Source organism: Chelonia mydas, chromosome 1 (assembly GCF_015237465.2).
Source record: "Chelonia mydas isolate rCheMyd1 chromosome 1, rCheMyd1.pri.v2, whole genome shotgun sequence".
Lineage (NCBI taxonomy): Eukaryota > Metazoa > Chordata > Testudines > Cheloniidae > Chelonia > Chelonia mydas.
In genome coordinates, this window is record NC_057849.1 from 156,973,367 (window position 1) to 156,995,839 (window position 22,473).

A 22,473-nucleotide genomic window follows, 5' to 3' on the forward strand; every position below is an offset into this window, starting at 1 on the left:
CCTCCAGTTTCTTTCTCACTTTGACTATCTATGGTGAAAGAAGAGATGGAACCTATATTAATATTCTGCTCCCTCCAAGTATTTTTGGGCGGGATGTCTCTGACAGAGCTGAGTGGGAAACAGTTTTCCAATCCTGGGAATATTTTCAAGAGTGTGAAAATATTTCCTTATTCTGAATCAAGAGTAAATTATCACAAACCAAAAAAAAAAAAAAAAATCAGTTCAGGATAAGTGAAACATTTCATTTTGATCATTTCAAAATGTTTGATTTTGACATTTTTTTTTCTTTGTACTGCTTTTTCACTCGAATTGGCTTAGGTTTCTAAACAAAAAATCATGGCAAACTGAAGTTTTCATTTTGAAAATGTTGAAACAAAAGATTTTGACAATTTCAAAATTTTTGTCCAAAAATTTTTCAAGGCCAGGAGATTTATTAAACGTACCTCTTTCTCGGACAGTTTTTTTTTTTGACATATTGGCATTTTTTAATAAAAAAAAAATCATAAAAAATGTTCCTGATCAGCTCTGATCAGTTTCCAATCCTAGAGAAGTCCGCGGTGTTTCTTACAATATGGACTACATCGTAGAATTCTTAGGAGGAACATGCTAGTTGTGGAAATGATAGGGGCGGGGATTCCCTCAGGAAAGGGCAAATAGCAGAAAGATTTTTATCTACTCATCAGTACCTGAAAGTAAGCATGGATAAGCGTGATTGGGTAGAGAGAAAACAAATCCAAACTCTCAGACAAAACCTTGACTTGAACTGAACCTGTGTTGTGATTGTAAAGTTTATATAACTTTTTTAAAAATATTAATCTATAATAATCTTGAACCTCTGGCTCTCCTGGTTCAAACTAGGAGCAGAAGGGGAAGTGAAGTGACTAAATACCACAACAATTTTCCTTGCCATATTTCTGGCCTGACTCTAACCAGGCAGTCCCAGAAATCATACGAGAGCTTTTTCTCATCAAATGTCTAGTTCAGAATTGCAAACCCAAGAGGTTCCGATAAAGTTTAGATAAATTTTCAGACTTTAGGCCTCTGATCCAAACTGAATCAACTCTTTGGAATTTCACCTATCACTACTTGTTAATTTTTTTTAACAAACAGCATTAGCTTGGCAAATGTTCATCTTTGAGGAGTCCACAGCATGCACTGCATTTTCTGTCCCCCCATTCAGGAATCGTCAGTTGGCATAATAGGACTGGATAAATAGTTCAGTTGGAAACCAAAGCCATGTACGAGTCTGCCAAAATGAACCAGAATATTGCAAGATGAGCTCACGTGATGGAATCATGATATTTTGTCACAGTGAAAAAGAGAGAGGGATGGTTTCCCTCAATCAGCCCAAGACGCAGTGTGCTCTGGGAATCCATCCTTTATGCCCAGGCAAAATTTTGGGTCTGATAGACTCTATGCACAGCAACAGAACCAAAATGTCTCCAGGTTTACCCACCTCTTGTTCGTAGTGCTTCATCTCCTCCATGTAGATGGGCATCATGAGTGGAAGAAAAACATCTGGAGGAGCTGTGGCTTTGCACAAGCTGCTTTTGCACATAGGAAGCTGGATTTCCTTATAGCAGAGATACACCATTCCTGTGCCATTTAACACACACAGCTGAATTTTCAGCACACGGAGCTGAACAAAAAATTTGTATGTACCCGCTTTTGCACGTGTAATTACCACTATTTGGTGCAAACGCATCCCTGCGTGTGCCATTTAGTTGCAAACGGGCTGCACTTTCCATCAGCTAAACATGCAGCCATTGTGCTTAAAACAGGTGTGAAAGTTAATAGAAAGTTATTATGAGAGGCCAAGTGTGTTCCTGGTCATTTGGAAGGAGATCCTGCAGGATAGCAGTGCTGAGAAATACAGATGTTCAGAGAAAAAGTGGGGAAAAATGAAAGATAAAATTGTATAGAAATGTAAATATAAAAAATGAGAGCTTGTCTGCTCGCTCCTAACTGAGGATGTCAATTATACAGACACTTTGACAGAAATAATTTGCATTTTTGCCACACAAAACAGTTATTTGATAAATGACTGTTAGAATGGTTTAAAGCTATGCATAATCGTTTAAATCTATTTTCTATTTTTAACTCCTTCCCATCCAGTGCCCCCAGACCAGCCAAGACTTACTGTGTCCAAAACCACATCCTCTTCTATCACTCTTTCCTGGATACCTGGAGACAATGGCGGTAGTTCTATCCGAGGTAATAGAATTCAGGTTAACTGCAACTTCTTACTAAATTATCATCTCTTTATAGGCCTGGCAAATAATAATGATTAGGGCTCCATGTCTGTCATGGAGGTCGTGGAAGTCACGTACGCAAGTAATATGTATATTTATATTACACAGAATCTATTGGAACTAATCCAGTAAGAAGCAAGTTCAATATCTTTCTGTGCTAAACGGTTTCCAAATATATAAAAGTCCTCATAACATCTTGTCATATTCAGCAGAATTTGTGATTCATATCTGCTAAAGAAGTTAGGTTGCTGGTTTATCATTGTCTTTGCTTTTCTTGCAGGTTACATACTGCAGTACTCTGAAGATAATAGTGAGCAGTGGGGTAGTTTTCCCATTAGCCCTAGTGAACGGTCCTACCGTTTAGAAACCTTGAAATGTGGTACCTGGTACAAGTTCACATTAACTGCTCAGAATGGAGTGGGACCAGGACGCATCAGCGAGATCATAGAGGCCAAAACACTTGGAAAAGGTACTGAATTGCTGACCTGTTTACTCAGACAGTTAATGAGTGTGAGCTCTCCCATCCTGCTATAGAAGTAATTCTGTTGTTATGGTTAGAAAGAGAAGCACAGATGTTCCAATTTTAGTTGCTTTGAGTATTTTTGTTATTGCTTTTCAACACATGGTTTGCATTGTTGTTGTAAGCATGTTGGTCCCTGGGCATGAGAGAGACAAGATGGGTGAAGTCATATCTTTTATTGCACCAACTTCTGTTGGTGGAAGGTGTCTGGGAAAGGAAGCAGAGTTTCTGAACTAAATATAGATTGGGATAGATTGTTAAGCAGAAGGGGTAAATTACCTCAGCTACTTTGTCTCTTTGAAAACATTTTCAGCTATGTCTTTATCATGCAGAAGAGGTTAGCAGTACAAGCCGTTATGTGCACCTTAACTGCTTCTCTTTCTTGATTTAACTGGTAATAATATCCCAAAATGATTTGGCAAATTTTACCTCTGAATCTGAAGTTTTTAGCATAGCTGTCCTTTTTGTCCTTTTTAATTAATTTGAAAATATACTGTCTGTTCCCTCTACAGTTAATGGGACTTGCCCATATGCTTCAAGGTAGAGCTACTCAGAAATCAGAATTTCCATAGCATGGGAAATTCCAGTATTTTTGACATTTGTTTTGATCTTGAAATGGGATGAAAAGTCAAAATATCAGCTGCTTTTCAGGAATGAAAAGTTTAGATTCAGAAACTTCAAAATAAAAAAATTTGGACATTTTTGAACAAAACAGTGTTTCATTTCAAAATGTCAACATTTTGATGCCTTTGCTTTGAGATTTCCCATCACAAAAACAGAAAATTATGTCAAAATTAACATTTTCCCACAAAATATTTTGATTTTGACAAAACCCCCTATACCCCAAAACGTGCGGCTGAAAAATTTTGATCAGTTCTACTTCAAAGGGAGAATATAGCCCTAAAGGGCAATTCACTAATGTTAACTTTTTCCCCCAAGTTTACCTGCCTTTCTATGACACTTAGTTTTCTATATATTTGTTTTTTGTTTGGGCAGCAGTGAATAACATTCTGAAATGTTGGTTGTAGATTTTCAAACTGACTTGTGCAAAAGTCCAAACTGATTTGTGCAAGTCTGGTCCACACAGAAATGCATACACACTGTTTCTGGGTTTAAAAATCTGGGTCTCTGGGAAAAAAAAACATTTTAAAATGGGGAGGAAAATTTGCTGTCTAGTGGACACTTTGAGAATGATTTATGACAAAGGCAGGACCCTCCTATCAATTATTCCTTATTTATTTTTATTTATTTTAAGTATTTCACTTAAAATATACTTTCTCTTAGAGCCACAGTTTTCCAAAGAACAAGAACTCTTTGCCAGTATTAACACCACTCGAGTGCGATTGAACCTTATTGGCTGGAATGATGGCGGTTGTCCAATCACCTCCTTTACTCTGGAGTACCGGCCATTTCGGACCACAGTATGGACAACGGCTCAGCGGACATCACTTTCTAAGTCCTACATACTGTATGACCTTCAGGAAGCAACTTGGTATGAACTGCAAATGAGAGTGTGCAACAGTGCAGGCTGTGCAGAGAAACAGGCCAAATTTGCCACACTCAACTATGATGGCAGTAAGTGTATCCATTTTATGTATTTGGTTTAGATCAGTGGTTCTCAACCCGCTGCCGCCCGGCCCCACAAGCTCCAGGGGTCCAGTGTCGGGGGGGGCAGCCGCCCGGCCCCACAAGCTCTGCGGGTCTGGGGTCGAGGTGGGGCAGCTGCCTGGCCCTGCAAGCTCTGGGTGTCCGGGATCGGGCAGCCAGCTGGCCCCACGCAGTCAGAGTCCGGGCTGCTGTTGCCCTGTCACCCAGCCCCTGTGGCCAGATAACAGACTGTGGGCCGCATATATGTTCCACAGTGATAAATAAGTTGAGAACCACTGGTTTAGATATAGTTTTTGTGTAATATCTAATGTTTCTCTTCCATCCAGCAGTTGTTTTGATCTTTTTTTTATGACTGGTTCCTGCAACCATCACCAGAAAGAATGTGATTGGCTGCAGTGTCATTCCCCAGAGTTTCTTTGTGACAAAACTCCAACCCCACTAAATAACCTAACACTGAGCAACTCGGAGTGCTGGACTAATAGCTAAAACTAGTCTTTTTTGAGTGCAGTAAGTTATTTTGGTGCAGGAGTTTTTCTTACTGTGTTATACAATCAGTGCTGTCTATAACTCAAGTACCATCAGCTGGCTTCTTAGTGTTTTACTTAGGCCCTTCCGTCTCCTCCTTCTCGATCCTTTCACACACAGTTTTTCTGCCTTTTCCTGCCATTTAAAAAAGCCAAGCACAATAATTACTGCATGGCTGGATCTGCTGTTTTAAGCTGCACATTAAGTTGGGATGTTGTGAAAGGCGCAGACCAGAATGTATAATAAAAGAACTAGAGCATTTAGCCACTACATTCATCTGAAAACCTCTTTTCAAAAGGCAGCTCACATGCTTTTTGGTCGGTAGATGGTAAATAATTTAATTTCACATAACGTTACCTAAGTGCAGTTTAACTTTATGTGCGGCGATATAGAATCTGCAATAAGAAGACAATAAAACTGTAAAAGTATTTATATTTCAATGGGGGCAGTGCTTCTGGTCAGCTGGAAAATCTCACAAAGAGCAGCAGACATTTCTGACACTGATTATCCTGTTTGATAACAATGCTTTAGTAGTGAAGATCTACAGCCAAAGTGGCTACAGTCAGCCTTAGAGAAAGAGAGTATGATCTAGAAAAATGAGCACATGACTGGGAATCAGAAGAGTTTGTAGAGCTAGGTGGGAAACAGAATTTTATTTACATGAAAGGATTTTTTTCATCCCAAATTGAGACAAAAACCATGAAATTCTGAAATTTGTTGTAGAAACACCAAAACATTCCTGCAGCAGGGACGTTTCAGTGTTGCCAAAATGAAATGTACTCCCCATGTTCTCTGGCTCCCTAGCTGCTCTCTGGTGGGCTGCCAAGATATGGGGGAGCTATAGAGCTGGAGACAATTTTTCTATGGAAACTCAAAATATTCTGGCAAAATTTAAATATTCCTGAGGAACATTTTGATTTTGCAGAAGATGAATTTTCCATTAGAAAATCATTCAGACGTAAAAGTTCCAACCAGTTCTACTCATGAGTGCTAATCCTGACCTTTTTGTCTCATTGTGTGACCTCGGGCAAGTCATTTAACCGATCTTTGTTTCAGTTTCCCTACGGTAGAAAGGAAATAATAATACTTCTGAATTTATGTACTGTAAGTTGTTTTAAGAACTATTGTACTGGGGTTTTAAGATGTAAAGTGCTATACATGAGTGCTTGTTAGCAATTGTAGAATTTGGGTAAATCCTTCAGAAATTTAGCAGAAAGTTCTGAATTGCAGATCCTTTCAGTTGTTTGGTTTGCATTTAGTTTGGAACTGCTAATAGGTGTTAGGTTAAATGCCCTAAAACGTAAAGCTCTGTACAGCCAGTTAGTCTGAAAGGCTAGAGCCTTGATACTAGAGCTCTGTGAAATTCTTTGATTTCAGTTCCCACACATTTCAGCTAACCTTCCCCAGTGGTTTCAGTTTGCAGAATTTTGTGTCCCCTCTATTTTCGCTTGAGTTTCAGTTACATTCAAACCAAAATACTTAGGTTTGGACTCTTAGCTGTAAGTATCCACTGGGCATAGCTGTGGCATGGGGAATACAAAGAAGCCAGTTTTTGATCCCTAATTCTGAGGCTGGTTCAATTCTAATCCTGGAATAAATTAGAACAGTTCAGTAGTAGCTCTAAACTACACTAGTTGACTAGGTCCACAAAAGCTAGTTGACTAGGCCCACAAAAGCTGGAATGCAGAAAGACACTCTGGAGTACCAGGTCCAGAGTGTATCATGGGATATGTGGTCTGGCTGGGGAGGCTGGCCCACAGGGGTAAATGGGGTCATGAGGCACCCGAACTACAACTCCTGTGAGGCACCACAGTAGCTCGGGCAGATGCAGATGAATGTTGAATTGATCCAAAACAAAACATTTGCAAATGGAAATATTTATAACTTTTTGTTCTTTGAAAAGTTTTGATATTTTAACTTTTAATGGCAATTCGGGATGAAAAAAAAAAGGTTGAAATATCAGAAATTGCCATGGGATGGAAATTTTGTTTCTTGCTCAGCTCTAATTACACACGCTAAACATCATACAATGATTGTGTGAAGCATATATAATTCTATTAAACTTGTAGTACATATTGTATTAAACTAACAGTGCTCATCTATAGTGTACCAGATTTGCACTTTATTTAGAATAGCTATAGAACATTTAATGTATTTACCTAAAAACTGAGGTTTTAATTTAAAGTTAGGGCATTATTTTAATATCACTTAAGTCAAAATATAGCATCTCGAAAGACATGTTTTTAGATACTACTGAGCCTAACTCTCTTCTCAGCCAAAGGGTTTGTGTAACCGTAACTGAAGGCAAATTTTAGTCATTAGTATTCAGGAGAATTTGGGATGATTACATTGCAGAGATTAGTTTGCCCTTCATTAGTTTGCAGTTCTTTCCATATCTTTATCTGATCATTCTCTCTGTCGTTCCCTTAGCTAACCATTTCTGTTTGTTCTGTTTAAATGTGTTTTCATGCTTTACTCTATAAAGGTGTTATTATTCTTGGTTTCCTATTAAAACAACATTACTTTTGGTATAATATGAACACTCATATGTAGCTCAGTAAAGGGGAAAAAACCATACACAATGTGTATGCAAAATGCTACTGTATGAAAATAAATGTGCTGAAGTATCTGAGATAACCTTGGATGTTGGCACAGCCTGTGCTTACAGGGTATCACTGTGCTTATTATGTACAAAATAAGTAGCTATTCTGCAAAAAGGGTGTAGATCTTTACATTTGACCTGTAATTATTGGCACTTACATTGCATCACATCATAATACTTGTATGATTTTGAATGCTACATAATGAGAGAGAGCCCACAAAACAGCAGTTAAAATGTAAAAGAGATTGTATCTGTTTTTTAAGCCTAACCTCCTATCCATTCAGCAAGCAGATAGCCAGTTTTATGCTTCAGTAGCTTGTTAAAATTAAATAGTTTCCATCTGCAGTCATCAGAGTTCACAATACTTACATATTTCCACTCATGTTCCACACAAATCTACATTTTATAGCCCCACTTGTGGGTGCACATGGCAGGTTAATAGTAATCAGGAAGTGAATGAGAACCCTCTCACGATTAAACAGCTTTCTTTAGAAAGGGCTGCATGCTGCTCATATCCCTGAAAAGGAAAACAAAGAGTGAAGTATTACATGCCATACATCAGGGAATGGTGCTGAAAATGCAAATGCATCCCAAAATGAAAAGAGCAAGTTGCCTGACTCTTAGAATGGCTTTGCTTTATAAACTACTTCCTCTACTCCACTTTTAAAATCACATGGTTTCCTCATATCCTTGTTGTCCTATTTTTCTCATGAGCTAACCCTCTGAAAGTCTTTATCAGCTCCAGAATTAGCAGCAGGTAGGTTCTCTGAATTCAAGATCAATGCAGTGCTGCCCACTTAGACACCTGATGCAAGAATGTTTCTGTTTAAAGGGCCCATTTGATATACATAGCAGTGAATGTACATTCCTTTTTAAAGGAATATCTGATAAATGATGTAAATCTGTTACACAAATACTAATTTCCCATAGTAAAGAATGAAACAAATAGGTTAGACTTTAGATCTGAAATTTCTTTGTAATGGTTAAATATGTCATGTGTAAAGGTAATACCGTGTTGGACATGACAAAAGCCTCTAAATGGCTTGTATGCCCTTGGAAGATAGAGTACAGTTTCTATGAAAATTCAACTTTTTCTCTTCATTAATAGGCATCTAATGTCATGAAACTGTTTCCAGGTACAATCCCTCCACTCATTAAATCAGTTGTCCAAAGTGAGGAAGGTCTGGCAACCAACGAAGGGCTAAAGATGCTGGTGACCATTTCCTGTATCTTGGTGGGGGTCTTGCTGCTTTTTGTGCTTCTGCTGATTGTGCGAAGGAGGAGGAGGGAGCAGAGACTGAAGAGACTCAGAGGTAAGAGAGGACATCTGGCATTTATTCCCACATGTTCATAGTCACCTAGCATTAATGTATAAATGGGACTGTGAAGAGAAAAGCTTGTGAGACTTTGTGTGGTGTACCAAAGATATTTTTCTACATAAAGTGTCATTTTCCTGTGATATTAAGTTAGTATCTATAGTAATACAGGTGACTTGTTTTTTAAAAAAATCTTTTCTTTTCTTTTCTTTTCTTTTCTTTTCTTTTCTTTTTTTAACAGAAATGAACATTGTAAAGAAATAACTTTTTGAAAAATCAGTCTCTCATCTCCATAAGCAAAGTGATTATTTTATCTGGGGGGAAAATCATGTGTTCCATTTGTTTATTTTTTTAAAAGGATTTCCGCATCCCCTAGTTACAGTTTCTTTGAAAGATCATATTGGTTGTTCTTTGGGGGAGAGAGAAATCCACTTTTCAAGAAAACATGAACCACGCATCTAGGATAATTCTGATGCAGTAGCCAGATATCAATGAGCTAGAAAAACACACCCATAAATTCTCTGACTTGCTCATATATGTTTTGCAAAAGATGTGATTGCATATTGCTTATTGGGATGGACATTAATTATATTGTAGAATGTACTGTAGTATAGCAGGAGAAGTATCATAATAGCATACTTCATGGTTCACTTCAAATGGAAAAAGTTTTATACTGTCTATTTAACTCTGCTCTCCTATTATGTCTCGTTTTCTTTGTTGTTGAGCTGTCCCTTTCTCTAATCACTACCCTATTCATACATCAGTGTCTGCACTTGACATAGGTATTAAAGCTATGAATTAATGCAATTTCATTGCTTCTTCTGATGAATGCACTGATCACTCCATCACCACTAATTGCAGTGGGGGCAGAATACCATCTCTGCACCCTGCCCTGAGTGCCTCATGACTTGGCTGTGTTTGTGAAGCGTGGAGAATAGTACATGACATCAAGGCTTACTGAAATTATTTTTCTAAAAGCTTTTCACAGCCTGCGCTACATAATAACAAAAATATTTGTAATCCTTAAAATGAGTTTATTTCCAAGTACTGCATGAAAGAAAATTAGTCATAGATATTTCACAAAACATGTGATCTTGATGATTAAAACTAGGGCCAGCCCTAGGTTTTGCAGCATAACATGTGGAAAATCCTGTTCATCTTCCTCCCAATATTAGTATCCACCCTCCTCTTCTTCAGGTTGCTTCCTGCCTTCCTGTACTGTGTGTGCTGATGCAGGGCCCTTAGAACTGTGCAGATGTGTAGGTCACAGAGGAGGAATGATCTTGTATATAAAGCATAGCACAGGGCGTCAGGTGACCTGGATTCAGTTTCCTGCTCTTCAGTAGGTTTCCTATGTGACATTAGTCATGTCACACTTCGCCTCTCTATGCCTCAGTTTTCCTCATCATAAAAACGGTGACACTGATACTTACCTACTTCTCAGAGATATTGTGAGACTCAGTCCTTTAATGATTGTAGGACAGTGCTTTGAGATCATTGAGTGAAAAGCATTATTATTTACTCTGATCATTAATTTGAGTTTTCATAGATTCATAGATTATAAAACCAGAAGGCACGACTGTGATCATCTACTTTGACCTGCTGTATAACACAATCCACAGACCTTCCCTGCATTCATAGATTCATAGATATTTAGGTCCTATTAGAGCGTAACTAGAGCTTATATGTTAGAAAGATGTCTAACCTTGATTTTAAAATTGCCAGTGATGGAGAATCTACCACAGCCCTTGGTAAATTGTTCCAATAGTAACTTATCCTCATTAAAAAAGTGGACCTTGTTCTTCGTCTGAATTTGTCTAGCTTCAACTGCCAGCCATTGGATCTCATAGCATCTTTGTCTGCTACATTGAAGAGCCCTCTGTTATCAAGTTTCTATTCCCCATGAAGGTAGACTCTGATCAACTCACCCCTTAACCTTCTCTTTCATAAACTAGCTAGATAGAGCTCCTTGAGTCTTTTGATATAAGGCATGTTTTCCGTACACACAGAATGCTGCAAAACAATCCTCAGCATCCTACCAACCTATTCTAATGAAAACCTGCTTTGGAACATTACATGGGGACTTTTCACATGTCCACGAGTGGGTGTATATATTTCATTATCAAGACATTCAAGACCCCATTCTGTTAAACTGTACAGAGTGTGAAACTCACCCTAAAGTTCTTCTAATTTATTAAATTAATCCAACTCAGAAAAAAATTATTTGTGGCTCTTCTCTGAACACTTTCCAGTTTTACAACATGCTTTTTCAATAGTGGACATCAGAACAGGACACAGTATTCCAGTAGTAGTCACACCAGTGCCGAACACAGAAGAAATATAACCTCTCCACTCTTACTAAATATTCCTCTGTTCATACATCCAAAGATTGCATCAGCCCTGTTTGGCCACAGCATCATACTGGGAGCTCATGTTATGCTAATTATCCAACACGACCCCCAAATCTTTTTCAGAGTCACTGCTTCCCTGACTAGAGTCCCCCATCCCATCAATATAGCCTGCAGTCTTTGTTCCTAGATGTCTGATCTTACATTTCATTGCATTGAAAAACATATTGTTTGCTTGCCTCCAGCATACCAACTGATCCAGATCACTCTGTATCAGTGACCTGTCCTTTTCATTATTTACCACTCCCTCAATCTTTGTGTCTTCTGCAGACTTGATCAGGAAAGATTTTATGTTTTCTTCCATGTCACTGATAAAAATTATTAGATAGTATAGGGCCAAGAGCTGGCCCCTGCAGGACCCCACTAGAAACACCCCTGTTTTGACATTTCTGAATCTAAACTTTTCATTCCTGAATAGAAGTTGATATTTTGACTTTTCATCCCATTTCAGGATCAAAACAAATGTCAAAATATTTCTTACAGTTAAATTTTGAATTCTATCAGCAAGGCAGTTTTAAAACCATTTAATGTGTGCTATATTGTTTTTTTGTCTCATTCTAGTTTCTTATTCAAAATGTTGTATGGTACGAAGTCAAATGCCATATAGAAGTCTAAGTATATTACATCAACACTATTACAATTATCAGCCCAACTTGTAATCTCATCAGTGAAAGATATCAAGTTAGTCTGACAGCCTCTGTTTTCCATAAACCCATGTTGATTGCCATTAATTATATTATCCTTCCTTAATTCTTTATTAATCAAGTCCAGTATCAGCCACTATTTTCACTATTTTACCCAGGCCTATAATTACTTGGTTTGTCACCCTTTTTAAATTTTGGCAGAGCATTAGCTTTTATCTGTCCTCTGAAGCTTCCCTAGTGTTCCAAGATTTTTAAAAAACATTAATGGTCCAGAGAGCTCATTGGCCAGCTCTCTTAAAACTCTTGGGTCCAAGTTGTCTGGAACAGCTGATTTAAAAATATCTAACTTTAGTAGATGCTGTTTAACATCTTCCTGAGTTCCTGTCACAATGGAAAGTATCTGATCATATGATATGAAGACATCATCTGGCTTTTATCCAGTTACAGAACAGAAATATTTATTGAATCATTATGATCCTAAAGCTATCACTGACTCACTTTTCACTGACATTATTTACATTTAATATAATTCTGAAATTGTTTTCTCTTCATAAAGGCTTTTACAAATATTTTTTTAGGAAGTATGAACATTATTGCATGGTGTCAAGTTTCCTTCCCCACTCTGAACTCTAGGGTACAGATGTGGGGACCTGCATGAAAGACCCCCTAAGCTTATTCTTACCAGCTTAGGTTAAACGCTACCACCACCAAAGTGTTACACAAAGAACAGGGGAAGTGCCCACTTGGAAACGTCTCCCCCCCCCAAAATATCCCCCCAAGCACTACACCCCCTTTCCTGGGAAAGGCTTGATAAAAATCCTCACCAATTTGCAGGGGTGAACACAGACCCAAGCCCTTGGATCTTAAGAACAATGAAAAGCAATCAGGTTCTTAAAAGAAGAATTTTAATTAAAGAAAAAGTAAAAGAATCACCTCTGTAAAATCAGGATGGTAAATACCTTACAGGGTAATCAGATTCAAAACATAGAGAATCCCTCCAGGCAAAACCTTAAGTTACAAAAAGACACAAAAACAGGAATATACATTCCATTCAGCACAACTTATTTTATCAGCCATTTAAACAAAACAGAATCTAACGCGTATCTATCTAGATTGCTTACTGACTTTTTACAGGAGTTCTGACCTGCATTCCTGCTCTGGTCCCAGCAAAAGCATCACACACACAGACAGGACCCTTTGTTTCTCCTGCCCCCCCCCCCTCCCCGGCCCCTCAGCTTTGAAAGTATCTTGTCTCCTCATTGGTCGTTTTGGTCAGGTGCCAGCGAGGTTATCTTAGCTTCTTAACCCTTTACAGGTAAAAGGGTTTTTCCTCTGGCCAGGAGGGATTTTAAGGTGTTTACCCTTCCCTTATATTTATGACACATGGTGTGTGTATCTTCATGAAGATACACAACTGAGGGAGAAGTGGGAATGCGGATTCCAAGGCCAGAAGGGACCACTGTGATCATTTAGTGTCTGACCTCCTGTATAACACAGGACATAGAAAATCCCCCAAATGATTCCTAGAGCACATCTTTTAGAAAAACATCCAGTCCGGATTTAAAAATTGCCAGGGATGGAGAATCCACCACAAACCTTGGTAAATTGTTGTAACGTTTAATTCCCCTCACTGTCAAAAATTTCCAATCTAGCGTCCAGTTTCAGCCACTGGATAATGATGTACCTTTCTCTCATAGATTGAAGAACCCGTTTATAATATGAGTTCTCCATATAGATACTTATGGACGATAATCAAGCTACCCCTTAACCTTCTCTTTGTTCGGCTACATATATTGAGCTGTTTGAGTCTAACACTATAAGGCATGTTTTCGAATCTTTTCACCATTCTTGTGTATCTTCTCTGAACTCTCTCCAATTTATCAACCTCCTCCTTGAATTGTGGACACCAGAACTGTTCACTTTATTCCAGCAGCAGTAGCACCAGGGCCAAATGCAAAGGTAAAATAACCCCTCTTCTCCTACTTGAGTTTCCCCTCTTTGTGCATCGCAGGATCTCATTAGCTCTTTTGGCCACGGTGCCACAATGGGAGTTCATGCTCACCTGATTATCCACCATGACCCCCACATCTTTTTCATAGATTGATGTCACTTGCAGTGCATTTTTCATAAGAGCGTCCTTTCCATGATCTATATTTGGGGTTATGGTTATGATCTAGAATGGGGTTATGGCTTCAGTTCTGCCCAGGCAAATTAAGCAACCTACCCAGTATTCTCTACCTTCTAAAGCATTTTAATGATTGTTTTAAAATGTAGAGACAGCTAAAAAATTGTCTTCCTCCAATGTCGCATGTTGTATAATTTATTTATTTATTCAAGAACTCTCCGTACAGAGACACTACTTGGTTTTCAACCAGTTATTTACCCAATTTTTCGGCCATATTAGTTGAGGCACAAGGAGGTCAAGTGATGCCTGAGATCATATAGTGATTCAGTAACTCTCGATATATAGTAGAACCAAGGAACCTGCTGACTTTCTCTCTTTTTCTGCTATTAACCTCGCCCCCACTGTTACTGAAACAGTATCTCCTTTGCTTTGAATTTCAGTTCATTTTAATCCAAGCAGGGGATACCAGCACAGAATGATACCTGATAAGTGGCAACGCCCAATTTAAAACTACAGATGATTTCCCCAGAGTCAACCCTAATGGGTTAAGAAATATAACTGATGAGATCCCAGTGAGCAAAAGTGAGCGCAGAAGCTGGATTTCCCATTTTTCACATCCTGATGTAGTTATGCACCAGAAGCCTTTCTAGCATGTACAGTTAGCATATCAATGAGTCTGAATTTCTGCTTCTGTTAATGTTTTGAACTTATTGTTGTCTTATTGCAATTGGCATAGGTGTTTTTTTACCAAATGTGTAAAGTATTCACAGACTTTGAGTCACCCTTCATGTACTTTCGGTACATTAGTTTTCATTCAGTAAGTCACTGCCATGCACATGTAAGCTCTGTGCAGAGTTTGGAAAAGGCACATATACCATTGTGTATTATGTTGCGGCTACTGTCTGAGGCAAAAAGAAAAGGAGTACTTGTGGCACCTTAGAGAGTAACCAATTTATTTGAGCATGAGCTTTCGTGAGCTACAGCTCACTTCATCGGATGTGCATCCTTTTCTTTTTGCGAATACAGACTAACACGGCTGTTACTCTGAAACCTGTCTGAGGCAATGGACCAACTTGGGCAGTTGCTGTGCTAAATATTGGTGCTGCAGTTAGACTGCAGCATTTTCTCATTCAACGTTTTATGCACCATTGCATAGTGCTGCAGGTTTCCTTCTGGCAGTCTGGGTGAAATTGTGAGGAGATGCTCCCTTACACAAATGTTCTAAGGCCAGCTAAATACGTATATAAATACCCTACCACAGATAAATGGTGATGAGAACATAAACTCACTCCATTTTTTTTTTCAGATACAGCAAGGAGCACAATATAGCTGAGCAGCAGCTGAGAATATCTGGAAAGAGGTTGCTTGAAACCAAGGGAAAAGGAAACATGAGTGAGCATATTGATACTGCATTGCATTTATTCCAAACAAGTGGCGCTGGGTAATTCACATTGTATTTGCTTTCTAGAGCCAACTGGACAAGCTGCAATGAAAAAAAGGAGCGAACATTTAACGAAAAAACTTTCCCTTGGTTTCAACCAGCATTCTGGCTATCTGTAGTCTCACTGTAGGAACTATGAGTTGCTGATTTAAAGCTTTCTGCAGGGTAGAGGAGAGTTTTATGTATCACAGCAACAGTGTTAAGTCTGAGTTGTGGATAATATTTGGCTCTGGTCTCTACATCATCCCAGATATTGCTGTAACTTGTCAGCAACAAGAAACACAAACGAGATCCGCAAGAAATCAGAACTTACTTTGCATCAATGGCTGCATTTTCTAGGCAATATAGGCTTCATTTTCCCTTGTCTTTTGTACATAAAGACCTTGCCAAGTCCTTAAAAGTCAATGGTAAAACCATCATTGTCTTCAGCTGGAAGCAGAAGCAGGGCCTTAGTTTGGTTTATAATTTTAAAAATATTGTTCTTGTTATCAGGTAGCCCTATTTGTATAAATTGTCAATCAGCTGTTAACAGCAAAACCCGTTGATGTAAAAGAGAGAGAGATGCTCAGTGGCAGTGATTCAAGTGGAGAATTTCAAGTGAAAAAAACCCCATCTCCTCTCTGTCCCCCGCTATCTGCTCTTGCATTGCAAAGGGAAAGAGAAGGTTAAAACTGAAAGAATGGAATGAGCAGAAGGGGAGAACAAACATTCAGGTACTTCAGTCAGAGTGAGATATAAAACCCAACGTAGATAGATAAGGTGGCTGATGTCAAGATGTAGGGTATTGCAAATCCCTGTAGGATTTTAAAAGCAAAGAGAGCCCAGTTTGCATTATAGCCAAAGTTGAATAAAAATCCATTAAGAGTGAGGCATTAAGCTGGTGACGATATGCTCCTGCCTCCTGAAACATGTGAATGGTTTGCCCATTGTAGCCTACATCTTTGGATGTTTAGAGATGTGACATTTAATAGGACCATGTATGAGGAACTTGCAATACATGCAGTAGACCCCGGAGGTGATTAAGGAATGTAAAAGATTTCAGCAGAGGTAGGGAGAAGAGAAAGACAAATTCTGCCAATATCCTGGACATGATGATAGATTTGCAAACAAGGAGACAAGGGAGGAAAAGGTAAATTAAGGATTCCACATGACCAATTTTTGATAGAACAACTCCTTAAAAGCTTGAAACTTGAGATTTGTTTTCTTATCACATTTCTTTCCCTCTGTTGCACCTGCACACTGCTTTGTTGTTCTGGGATTGCTTGTGATCTCTGGACTCATGAATTTTTAACTTACTTCATGTTTTGGATGGGGGGGGATGCGCATCAGTCTTTGTTTTATTAAAAATGCCACAAAAATAATTATATTCATTTTACAAACAAATAGAAGAGGCAACATTAAAAGGCAGACTTTGGGTCGACCAGCCTTCCAAGGGTTCCCTTTAATCTGTTTTCTGCGTTGATAATGATACCCAGAAAGGGCTTTATTTTAATAATAGTTACAATAGTGCCTATGAGAAGGTCTACATAGCATTGTAATCTTGTGTCTGTGTGACCTGTGCCTGCAGACTCAGTGTTTCCAAGCCTGCACTTGAGCATTCACATTGCATTTGAAACCTGGGCTTCACAACCATGCTAGTGAATCCATACTTCCGATCTGAGTCAGAACTTCAGCTTCTGTGGGCATATACCATCATATCCCAGAGTTCCTAGTGCTTTTGCCAGCTGTAGCCACTCACAGGCTTGGTTCATAGTGGGATGTGGGAGAACTTGTCTGTCTGTCCAGCAGGAGTTGGCTGGAAGTGTTTTGAGTGTTTTTTGCCCATCAACACATCCAGCTGAGCCATTGTGTATCTGCACACCCCCAAGAGCCAGAGCCATCGGCATGGATCCTAACCCAGTGGAAGAACTTCTCCACCACACGCTGTCCATCCTATTTCAGGAATCAGGCAGAGCATCTGCAAGATGCCAGTGGACATTTCAATGGCAGTTTTTGGCCTGCCGAAGGCATCTCTCAGAGAGGGACACTAACATGCCAGTCACAACCCAGCTGATGCTGTTCATGCCTTAGCTGCAGACTCCTCATATATAGATTGGTGCTTCTGGAGCAGGGCCATAAGCACAGACTGGTGAGATCACCTCATCATGCGGACCTGGGATGACCTGCAGTGGCTCCAGAACTTTTGCATGAAGAAGCAGATGTTTCTGGAGGCTGGTGATCAGTTTACCCCAACCGTCAGGTGCCAGGACACCCGTGTAAAGGAGGTCATATATGAGTCCAGATGCAGGTCGCTATAGCCATCTGGAAGCTGGCTACTCCAAACGGCTACAGGTCCCTGGCTAACCAGTCTGGAGTTGGCAAATCAGCTGTGGGGGTTGTCATGGCACAGGTTTCTGAAGCTGTCAGGACTGTGATGTACTCAGAGGCGCTTGGCATTACAATTGTTCCTGAAATAACTGCAGGCTTTGCACAGGGGCCATTCATGGGATTCGTGCCTATAATTTTCCCTCCTCAAGGAGCATAACAGTACATAAACAGCAAAGGGTATTTCTCCATTGTTATGCAGTTCTAAGCAGGGATCAGCGCTCAGTTGTAGGAGACATTTACAAACAAATAACATAAAGTCAGTCTCTGCCCCAGACAGTTTACAATCTAAAATTTAGATAATCTGTAGCAAATTAATAAACAGATAAAAGGAGCAAGAGGAAGGGAAGGGAGGGAGGTTACAGAAGCAAACTGAATTTGGATCTCTAGGAGGAAAACTAACATAATCTTAGAAATTGGAAAGTGGAAAACATGTAAGTAAATATTCATAATAAATAAAATAAAAATCTTCCTCTTTCTGGGATGTATATTAACTGGGGATCTAGCTAATTTCAAAGAGCCACCATGGACTTCTGTGAGAGGAAGGTGGGACAGTTTCTGAATACTGGATGTCAGATTGGATTGGGACTCCTGGGAGGAGCAAGACCCAACCCACCCCATTTTACTATCTGCCTGAACAGCCCTCCTCCATTGTCCTGGTATCCCATGAGAACTGCTTTGTCCTTTCTGCCAGTTCCCAACTGCTGTCTGGAGAATGTAGTCCCTCCAAGAGGTCAGGCTGAGGATATAGCAGAACCATTATGACAAAAGAAACTTCAAGGTGGTAGAGTCTCAGTGTGAGACTTAGTTCTTAGGGGATTACAGTGGAAAGTTTTAAAAAAAGAATTAAAAACTAGTGGCTTGAAACACAAAAACATGCACCTACATGGACCTTTACTCCTGGTTGGAGCCCTATTGAAGTCAGTGGGATTCTGTAAGGGAATAAGGGTCCACCCATTGGGATAGTTTTGAATGACTGACTCTTATGGGAATAAGCTGCTGCCTACTGATTTGTATGTAGGGCTCTCTCTGAACACAAAGGGGTAGTTCTGCATAATAGCTAATGGAATGGTGTGGGTACCTGATTGTGACCGAACAAGATCACCCTTTTGTGATCTTCCTTGGCCAATTCTCCAGGCAATCAGATTTGGTTTGGTGGTGCCCAGGTAGGAGATTGCTCATTCATGTCATGACCTACCTGAAACTTTGTGAACTACTTTAACTCATCTTGATTTCTTTTAACCCAATTGTGTTGAAGAAAGGACAGTGTTAATGCTTTTATTAGGGCTGTTCTAGTTTTTATATTGTCTCTCTCTCTTCTACTGAATTTCTTTAGCTTTTTCAAGTTAAATTCTATTCTGCTCTAAATTTAGTTTTCTTCAAAGGCAAGACGAACAGTTTGCAATAAAGCCTTTAATATGTTTCTGAGCATTTTCACTGCCACTGGAGAATTATACGTGCTCTGTGTGTCAGAAAGATATATGGTAGTCAAATACAGTTTTAACAAAAATAAGGAGTTTTAGAGGCTATTATGTCTTGACGGCTGATCTGAGGAAAGAGAATAATCTTTAATAAATGGCTCGTCTGAATCTTCCACTCCTTAATAATCCATCTACCAAAAAACTTCCATTGCGGCACAAAAATTAAAGTGTTAACTAGCTACTTATCAGGTACTAATATTTGCCATGTTTTCTTCTAGATGCAAAGAGTTTGGCTGAAATGCTTATGAGGTAAGAATAATGTTTAGTAATTCCAAATTTAATGATGTTTCTGGTTCAAGGGATTATATTCAAAATCATTCCTGGGAACAACTTAATTATTAAACTTTCCATTCCTGAATTCTTTGTATCTATGTGCCAAACACACAATTTTAGTTTTCTTAGGAATGGGGGCGGTGATTTCTAATGGTCCAGGAACGAACAGAGTTCCACAGAAATCTGGTCGGTCACAAGGTGCTGATTCACCTCCTTGTTTCCACCTATAACATCATGTTAAAAGAGGCTGAAGATGCATTGAACGCTTTCCTAATATTGGATGTGCATTTAAGCAGTTGCTGAACTTGCTGCAGGGATTTTATTCAATCAGTGAAAAGAGAGGTGATCAGTGCAGTCATAAATGGCAAAAAAGGTGATCTATGAAACAATATCTCCATTAAGATGTGAACCACAGTATAAAAAGTTTTGAGAACCCCTGTATTAATGGATTAAATTACAGAACATGTTTAGGTCCCTTTGGACATTTTGCCTGTTCACTGAAGTGTTTTCATAATATGCATAAAGGGAATTGCTCTTCAGAGATCATCTTATTGAAGGCAATAAGTGCCTGGAAGCACATATTTGCAAATACAATACACATACACACACACACACACACACACACACACACGATTGCTAGCTGATTATAAGCAGAGCTTTGTGAAAGTGAGACAATTTATTTATTATTTTGCTGTTTTGTTCTGAGTCATTTCACTATCCAGAAATATAATTCTTTTATGAAATGACAACAAAATGACTCTTCTTGCAAAAATAACCTGCAAATATGGAAATTTCATATTTTCAGTGTTTGTTTCTTTGTCCGGAAAAAAATGTTGAACTTTGAAACCATTGTGGGGTTTTGAAAATAGGACCATTTTGGTTCATATTAACTGAAAATCATACTTATTTTTAAGAAAATAAAAACCTCCAGGATATCTGACGATTTGCCAGATTGGACCATTTTCAAAAGTTCAAACTCCTCCATCTCTGAGGTTTTAGATTTAATTTGAATTTACGGCACACCTTAGTAATTAGACTATCTCTGGTGTGTTGGTGATACATAGGGTTAATCAGTTAACCTAGATTCAAATCTAGACCCCCATCCTGCAGACACTTGCATATCTGTAGAGTCCCACTGACTTCAGTAGTATTGCTTGTGTGAGTACAATTACATACGATTGGAGTCCTAGCTAACTGTAAGTAACACGTAAAAATGATTTCAATAGAGTCATTCTTTGGTGTTTTTCTATCTCACAAAAAACCCACGTAGTTCAGCATATTTGGAAAGCCTCTGCTCAAAAGAGACCCAGTACTAACATAGCAGATCAGATCGAGTTGCATTGGCAAAATGTTTTAGTATAGCTATCATGTTACTTATCTGCAATCATTTCTGCCAACCTTTAATTTTTGTAAAGGAGTACTTGTGGCACCTTAGAGACTAACCAATTTATTTGAGCATAAGCTTTTGTGAGCTACAGCTCACTTCATCGGATGCATACTGTGGAAAGTACAGAAGATCTTTTTATACAAACAAACCATGAAAAAATGGGTGTTTACCACTACAAAAGGTTTTCTCAAAGGTACCCTGCAGCTTTAGAGATTAGTTGTTGCCTCGGGTTTCAGAGTAACAGCCGTGTTGGTCTGTATTCGCAAGGAGAGGCGGAGTGCTTGTGGCACCTTGGAGACTGGCCAATTTGTTTGAGCGTGGACTTTCGTGGGCTATGGCTCGCTTCGTCAGATGCGTACTGTGGAGGGTTCAGAGGATCTTTTTATGCACACAAACCGTGAGAGGATGGGTGTTTACCACTACCGGGGGGTTTTCTCTCCCCCCACCCCACTCTCCTGCTGGTAGTGGCTTGTCTATGGTGATCACTCTCCTTGCAATGTGTGTGATAGTCGGGTTGGGCCATTTCCAGCACGGATCTGGGTTTTCTCCCCACCCCCCCCCAACAAACCCACTCTCCTGTTGATAATAGCTTGTCTGGGGTGATCGCTTTCCTTGCAATGTGTGTGGTGGTCGGGGTGGGCCATTTCCAGCACAAATCCAGGTTTTGTGCTGGAGATGGCCCAACTTGATTGTCGTGCACATTGTGGGGAGAGTGATCACTTTGGATGGGCTATTGCCAGCAGGAGAGTGGGGTGGGGGGAGAGAAAACCTTTTGTAGTGGTAAACACCCATTTTTCATGGTTTGTGTGTATAAAAAGATCTTCTGTACTTTCCACAGTATGCATCCGATGAAGTGAGCTGTAGCTCACGAAAGCTTATGCTCAAATAAATTGGTTAGTCTCTAAGGTGCCACAAGTACTCCTTTTCTTTTTGCAAATACAGACTAACACGGCTGTTACTCTGAAACCTTTAATTTTTGTAAGTATTGACAATCATTCCTTCCCCCATCCCATTAAAAATCAGTTTGTTTGATTTAAAAAAAATCTACTGCATATATATCTTTTAAAGATATAAATAACAGCAAACAATAATCAAGATAGGCATTTTGAAAAAAATATGTGATTTAGGACAGTTTCAAAAGTGACTAGTAATTTTGAGTGCCCAACTTCTGACACCCTTTTTTTCAGAGGGCGCATGCACAGCACATTCTGAAAATCAGGCCTCTTTAAGAGTTACCTCAGATTGGGTAGCCAAAAACTGAGGCTCCCAAAATGACTGGTTAATTTTTGAAAATTTAGGCCTTTTTTAGACAAAGGAGGCAACACCCCAATAACACACAGAGTTAAATATGTTAAATTGCTTGGTACATTATGAATAAGATTTCTTTATGTTATACCAAAACCTAGTATCATATACAAATCTAGAAAATCTAGAAATCTCCCTTGGGGATATTTGTGCCCCTGTGAGTGCATTTAAGAATAAAAAGGGTTAAGGATAGCACTTTAGTCTTTGTGTTGAATGCCTTGG

General features: G+C 39.1%; 1 protein-coding gene across 1 annotated transcript in view; it reads left to right on the top strand.

Moving 5' to 3' along the window:
* DSCAM (DS cell adhesion molecule) overlaps positions 1-22,473 on the top strand; it is a 603,664-nt gene that overhangs the window by 535,712 nt on the left and 45,479 nt on the right. The window contains exons 24-28 of the mRNA XM_043538206.1: positions 2,116-2,214; positions 2,533-2,721; positions 4,057-4,347; positions 8,644-8,820; positions 19,505-19,535. Coding sequence (XP_043394141.1) covers positions 2,116-2,214; positions 2,533-2,721; positions 4,057-4,347; positions 8,644-8,820; positions 19,505-19,535 — 787 coding nt within the window. The remainder of the gene's footprint in view (positions 1-2,115; positions 2,215-2,532; positions 2,722-4,056; positions 4,348-8,643; positions 8,821-19,504; positions 19,536-22,473) is intronic.